The 7,379-nt window shown below is 40.7% G+C and overlaps 1 protein-coding gene across 1 annotated transcript; it reads left to right on the forward strand.

The window, feature by feature from the left end:
- The first annotated feature begins 609 nt into the window (after positions 1-609).
- On the forward strand, positions 610-5,184 carry LOC140997694 (aminoacyl tRNA synthase complex-interacting multifunctional protein 1-like). The gene is made up of 4 exons (XM_073467679.1): positions 610-993; positions 2,668-2,867; positions 3,472-3,640; positions 4,083-5,184. The coding sequence occupies exons 1-4, from the start codon at positions 621-623 to the stop codon at positions 4,247-4,249; spliced, it is 909 nt and encodes a 302-aa protein (XP_073323780.1). The 5' UTR covers positions 610-620; the 3' UTR covers positions 4,250-5,184.
- The last annotated feature ends 2,195 nt before the right edge of the window (positions 5,185-7,379 follow it).

Below are 7,379 nucleotides of genomic sequence, written 5' to 3' on the forward strand. Positions count from 1 at the left end.
TGGTAATAATTGTACTTAAGCTCAGGAAGACAATATTATGGGTTAGAAGGAAGAAGGAAAAAAAGCAATAAAACAGGCAAAATCACAGAATAAGAAAGAGAGCGAAAGAAGTAATGCAAAAATAGAAATAAATAAAAGAACAGAATCAACAGACGACATCACAACAGAGGAATTAAGAGCAGATAAAAAGATTATGGGCAGTCAAAAAAAAAGGATAATAAAAAGATCAAAGATAACAAATAAAAGCAGAAAGCCATGGTAAGGTATGGTATTGATTATCAGAATCCGTTTTAATCTGATTGCTGATTAATTAAATTCATTTAAAAGCGCTCTACTCTGGCTCTGATGCAGCATGCAGTCTGCAAAGTAATTGATGAAAGTTATCAAACAAAAGTAGAGAGTATAAAGTGCAATATTTGTAAAATGGAAATACTCAGGTGAAGTACAAGTACCTCAAAAGTGCACTAAGGTACAGCACAGCTGTAATGTGTCTGCTGTCCTGTAGGTGGCGGTAATGGGCCCAGTAGCCCCTAAACTGTCAAAAACCGTAGAAGAAGAAGTAGGTCTGGAAAAGAGGAGGAGGTGAGGGATCAATGCAGGCTGCAGACCTCTGCGGCACAATGGGTCGCAGTGAGGAGCTCAGTGACTTCCAGCGGGGCACCGTGGTCGGCTGCCACATGTGCAAGAAGTCGGTCCGTGAGATTTCGGCCCTGTTGAACCTGCCTCGGTCCACCGTGAGCGCCGTCATCCTCAAGTGGAAACGTGGAGGGATAACGACGGCTCTGCCCCGGAGCGGCCGACCGCACAAGCTCAAAGAGGAGGACCGTCAAGTGCTGGAGAAAGTAGCGCTGGGGAACTGCCTGCCCTCGGTGGAGGCGCTCACCACCGAGTTTCAGACCGCCTCCGGGGCCAAAGTGAGCTCCAGGACCGTCCGCCGGGAGCTCCATGAGATGGGCTTCCGTGGGCGGGTATCCACGTACAGCAAGTCTGCAGGTGAGCTCAGGAGGTTTGGGATGGAGGGAGGGGTGCAACTGTCACAGGCAAGTGTCCCTACAGTGTCCACATACTTCTGGCAACATCACACCTGTATGTGAGCCAAAACATCCGACGCCCCTCTCCATCCAGCTGCTCGTGTGACAGACTTTTCCAGAGGGATTTTTTTTGGGGTCTTGGCTGCAGAGATTTGCTCCCATTCAGTGACACGTTTAAATCAGCTGTAATTCAAAACTTCTCAGAATCACAACATGCATCCAGACAAAACATGTTGAGGTTGACTCATGCATGAAACACCTTGCATGGCTTGTTTGTTTAAAAAATGATCATAATAATAATAATAATAATAATAATAATAATGATAATAAAAACTTAAAAAGAGAAGCATCCTTTTTTCAACTAAAAAACATTTTGTTCAAATGTGAGGATTTGCTTCTTTCATGTCTTATGTAATAATAAACTGAAAATCTTTGTGTTTTGGACTGAACAACACAACAAGCAATGTGATTATTTCCTCCTCTTGGGCTTCAAATAATTGTGATCTGCATTTTTAAATTTTTTTTATTTGTTTTTGTCATTTCAGCTCTATGTAAAACTAGATCTTGACAATCGATTAGTTCTCAACTATTAAATTGATCTGCAAGTATTTTGATAATCCATCCAAGTTTCTTAAATGTGAATATTTTCTGTGTTCCTTACTCCTCTGTGAAAGTAAACTGAATATCTTTGGTTTGTGGACAAAATGAAACATTTGAGGACATCACTTTTATAGAACAACAAAAACTAATAAAATAATCTAGAAAATAATCAACAGATCAATCGAAAGTCTTTATTGAAGCTGGGCAGTTGATTAAATTACCCAAACCCAGTGTCATGCAGTGGACTTTGCCTGGTTAGAAATCTGGCCTTGCTTGGCATTTGTAAGACAATCAAAACTGGTGTTAAAGGTCAATGTCTGCTTCCCTGTTCAATTTGTTCTTTCCCTTTCCTCAACCTGGACCCAGATTGAACTCTAACCCCAACCTTTCATCAGTCAGCCATGTAGTCACTCAAGCAGCTGATTACCTGCTGATGAATCTGTACTGTGTTTGAAAAGAAGAGAACTAGGAAAAACGTAAACATTTCCTTCGCTCCTCCTTTCCTCCTTCCTCCCTCCTTTTAAAGCTCTGTCTTACTCCAAAACCACAGGCATTAATATTCTGCCTCCTCTCTACTTGAAAGTTTTCTGCAGGATTTTAGAAACTTGGCTGCAGGGTTTTGTTCCAGTTCAGCCAAACAAGTAGTGAGGTCAGGCAGTGATTCTGGCCGATATGAACTGGCTCACAGTCTGCATTCCAGTTCATCCCAAATGTGTTGGACAGAGATGAGGTCAGGGCTCTGTGCAGTTCAGTCAAGCTTGACTTCAACAGACTGAGAAAACATTTCATTATGGACTGAGCTTTGTGCCGTGGGGCACCGCTGTGTTGAAACCAGAGAGCCGTTCTCAAACTGTTGAAACAAAGTTGGGAACTTCTTATCATCTAAAATCTTATTATGATACAGTGTGGTGCTATTTTTAGTGCTTTTGATTAAACATTTTTTTATAGTAATAATAATTATTATCATGGTGCCAAATCCATGGATTATTATGTTTGGATTATCATAACAGCTCTTGTCTGTCTTTGATCTGCGCAGGGGAGAAAGCAGAGACGAAGCAGGCAGATGAGGATGAAGCCCAGGTGGACGTGTCTCGTCTGGACCTGCGTGTTGGACGTGTAATCACAGCTCTGCCTCTTCCAGACGCCGACAGTCTTTATGTGCAGCAGGTCGATGTCGGAGAGGCTGCTCCCAGGACAGTGGTCAGCGAGCTCGTCAAGCACATACCTGTGGACCAGGTACAGTATTACTCTTACATCATATCTTACATAGTATTTGATGGAGTTTCTTGGAATACCATGTGATTTATTAAGGCTCCAACTAATAATTACTTGATTATCTTCTTGGTTAATTGTCTGTAAATTTTTGTCGATGGTGTCATGTACTTTTGGTCTTGGCCTGTTTTACATGATTTGGGCCCCTTTTAGCTTAGCATCATCATTGAATACTGTTACATTAGGGTTTCCTGTCTACATTTTAAACAATAGTGTGTTTCCAAGTTTGCAGCAACAGTCTGGAGAAGGCTGTTTCCTGTTTCAACATGACAGAGTCACCCTGCACAAAGCAAGGTCCATAAAAATAGTTTGGTCCGGAAGAACACGACAGGCTTGTACAGAGACAGTAAATCTAAAAGCCAAATCTAATTTTACCTGGTTTGAGAACAAGAACACAAACCATAAACTCTCGGACTGTAATTACGAATTGAGGGATTAGAAGTAGTATAATTATATAAGTATTAGTTGGAGATGTTTTTGGTGTACCTCATAATTTGGGTCATAAAATGTTTTTTTATTGTCAAGGGCATATGAGCTGTTAAGATGTAATCTTCTGTCCTTCGTGCAGATGCAGAACCGCATGGTAGTCCTGCTTTGTAACCTGAAGCCAGCCAAGATGAGAGGAGTGCTGTCCCAGGCTGTGGTCATGTGTGCCAGCTCGCCAGACAAGGTGGAGATCCTCGAGCCTCCAAGTGGAGCAGCACCAGGGGACAGAGTCACTGTCCAGGGCTTCCCAGGTACTCTTACGTGATTTAAAACAGATATCATAAAGATATAAGTGATGACCTGTCAAAAATATCGCTGTCTTTAGGAAATTACTGATCTTGTTGAACCTTCTCGCTGCCTAAAAATAACAATGGTGGTATTATACAGTGCTGTGGGCTCCCAATATTTTTTGGCAAAATCACACCTTTGGGAGGATTTTGAGCACTGACTGCGAGCCAGGCTTTACTGCCAAACCTCAGTGATCTCTTGTGGCTGAATGGGAGCAAAATCCCTGCAGCCAGTTTCCATAATCTTGTGGAAAGCTTTTCCCAGGAGGTTGGTAGGCAGCTTGTTACTGCTTGAGTCGGTTATGCAAGAATGTCAGTCCTAAACCCATAAATCCTGTGTGTGTGATGGACGAGTGGAGAACGAAGGAGGTTCTTCTAATGCATCGAGCTGGTTTCCTGTTTGCAGGTGAACCGGACAAAGAGCTGAACCCCAAGACGAAGGTGTGGGAGCAGATTCAGCCAGACCTACGCACGGACGGCCAGTGTGTTGCAACGTACAAGGGAGCTGCTTTCGAAGTCGTTGGCAAGGGAGTGTGCAGAGCCCAAACTCTGAGCGACACTGAAATCAAGTAAACTAACAGAGCTGCTGGAAATAGCTTCGTGAAAATCCCTGCAGCCAGACAGGATCCAAAATGAGGTGGAAAGCCTCCACAGGAGAGTGGAAGCAGCCCATTAACGCCCATGATTTTGGAGTGTCCAACAGTCACATGGGTGTCATGTTTGAGTGTTCACATACTTTTGTGCTGTCAGTGAAGAAAAGTGATGGTGAAGCGTATGTTGCCCTCCGTTGGACAGACATGAACATTACTGTTACATTTTTATTATGGAAATCTGAAGTTCTGTGTTTGGCCACAGGATGGCGCTACAGTTGCCATGCTAATGTACAGTAAGTGTATGGAGAGAATGCAGAAGTGAGACATACAGACATGCAGCACACAGTCATACCCAGCATGGTAAAAAGAAAATTTGAGTTATTTCAAAGAATCCCTTTTGCCTGGGAAATATTTGATAAGATTTCAAGCTTTCCCATGATGTCTTTTCCACTGAACCGTGGATGAAACTCAACAGTGCAGAACTCCCTTTGAAGAAGGGGACATTTAACAGGTTTACTTACTCATCACAGGATGAAAATAAGCAGGGAAATTACTTTCAAGTGAGTAATTTGAGGGACTTTTTCCTGGCTATATATTGTATGTATACGTATGTAAGGTCAGTTCTTTGAGCTTCTTCAGTTTAAGTGGAAATGAGTCAGTGTGTTATGTTAATCGGCATAAATAGCCTGTGGGAAGTTTTATTTGGAGGCTGTATTATATCTGATATCAAGTCATTCCTACTTTTGTTTATTTGTTTCCCTGGAAATTGAAAAACTGACGGTTCTGAATCAATGATTTAAATATAAATACAAATGTTTGTTATTTACTGTTGCATCAACAGATGTTTTGTATCCAACCTGCTGTTGCAGATTGTTACTCATCTCTTTAGATAATAAAACATATAGTAAAACCTTATTTAGTTTTTATACATCCTGCTACATATTTGTGTCAGCATCTATCATTTACTGCTCATAAACTTATTTATTATTGGAAAAGCAAAAGTAAACCATGAACATGTCTTTGTTTTGAAAGAAACGGTCTTTGTTTTTGACCAGAAACGAACGCCACAAACACGCAAAGTTCTTCTTCCTTCTTTTAAAGGAAGAACTGAAAACTGAAATCATGTAAAGAATGTGGATGTGATTCAGGAACTAATAAGTGGAACAATTGGTCTGGGACACAATGTTTCTGGTGATTGTTTGAGAGAGAATGACATATCATAGGCAACAGTATGAAGCTTTAAATCTTCTGTACCAGGAAAATACATTTTATGAGTTAAAAAGCAGGACAAATCCGTCTCAATGTGTAAATTCTTACTGGGGCTGATCCTATTTATCACGATGTATTCATTATGCACTACAGTTTGATTGTTTCTGACAGTTTTCATGTGTTGGCTGACACTACAGGCTGACATAAATAGACCCACTTTGATATTAACAGGGTGTGGTGTGTTTATATTGATGTCATGTCGCCCCTACGACCCTCCTACAGTACAATCCACACCATGCACAAACCCAGAGAGGAAACCAGACTGGAGTTAGAGGAGTTACTGTAAAGGTTCACCACTCATTTCTGACAACAACAACCAGTGTGGAAGAGTCAGTGCGCTGCATGTGAAGCTTGTCGACACAGTGCGGTTTACCAGAGGGGAAAGTCAGTAAACAACCACCTGAGGCCACGTTTCAGTTGAGTCAACCTGTGAGTAAAGTGCTGCTCCCCCTCTACCTGCATCCTGTTTTTGAAAGTGCAGGAAACCCAACAAAACTTTCTGCACAGCTGTGTCATCAAATATGTGTGGTATTTTGTAGTCATACACAAATACAGTATCTTCTCCTAATCTCTTATATTATCACTTTCCTAGTATGACGTAATTATATACATATCTACTTCATAATTTTGCTAAAATCAGAACAATTAGAATAGCACTCAGTAGAGCGCATACCTCCACAAAGGCCCAACAGGCCCCTTAAACTCAGTCCAACCTGATCCAGTGTCAAACTCAACAGTCCTGCATCACTCTAAATGTTAGAACATCCATAGCTGCTTAATCATAATTTAAGATCACCAGATCTGTAACATCCAACCACGAGGACACAAAACAATGCAGATGGGATCATAATCTCCACTGTGTTCCTACAGTCCCCTTTAATTCTATCAAACCTAATCCAGTATCAAATAAAACACGTTTAAAGCCCCTTAATCTGGATTTAATCTGCATCAAACTCTACTCAATCACAGGATCCATGCATTATTCCCTGAAAAATTAATGAAACTGTTGGCGATCTCGCAATGTTTAAGGGAGAAACACTTTTGAGTAGTGTAAAGCAAATTTAGGACAGGAAAGTGTTCCAGCATAGAAACTGGTTAGTTTCTGTGTGTCTGGGTGGAATGAATTGGGGAGGTATGTGTATTCGGAGGGCTTCACCAGCTCCTTGTTGCCCCAGGGCAGGTTTTAGCAGGTTAATCTGGCCCCTCTGGTGTCATTTGAAAGAGTCAATGGAAACAAAACAGGAGATGTTCATGATGCACCTCAGGAGTTTCCAGCTGCCATGTTTATAGACTAACAGTAGCCCACAACTCCATAACGTGAGTGACTTTATCAGTGGAAAGAGTGAGCAGACCTGCTCATCAATAAACAAACAACAACAATCGTGTTTGTCAACAACAGAAATTGAGCATACTGTGGAGTAACAAAGAAATCAGGATTAACCCTCATGCAACTGATAAATTTTTTTTTTTTTTTTACTAAAACCACATTTAATACAAGGAAATGGTCCCTGTCAAAAACTGCCATAAAAATACTAAATATTAATATTATTTTCATCTTTCACTGAAAATGAATCCTGAAAATGAATGAATATTTGGTCGTTATTATCAGGATTGATGTTGGCTGAAAAATGTAACCCAATGAAAGTTGTAAATAATATTAATATATCATATTTTAATAGCATTTCTTGACATGGAATATTTTATTTGCACTAAATATGTTTTTTTATGAGTTGCATAAGGGTTCAGTTTAATTATGAGGCAAAGCTCCCTGTAGAACACAAGGGAAATAGCATGTATATGGACAATAAGTGGCTCTATCTTGTGAAAAAATAGTAAAAGTT

The sequence above is a fragment of the Pagrus major genome, chromosome 1 (genome assembly GCF_040436345.1).
Source record: "Pagrus major chromosome 1, Pma_NU_1.0".
NCBI classification, from domain to species: domain Eukaryota; kingdom Metazoa; phylum Chordata; class Actinopteri; order Spariformes; family Sparidae; genus Pagrus; species Pagrus major.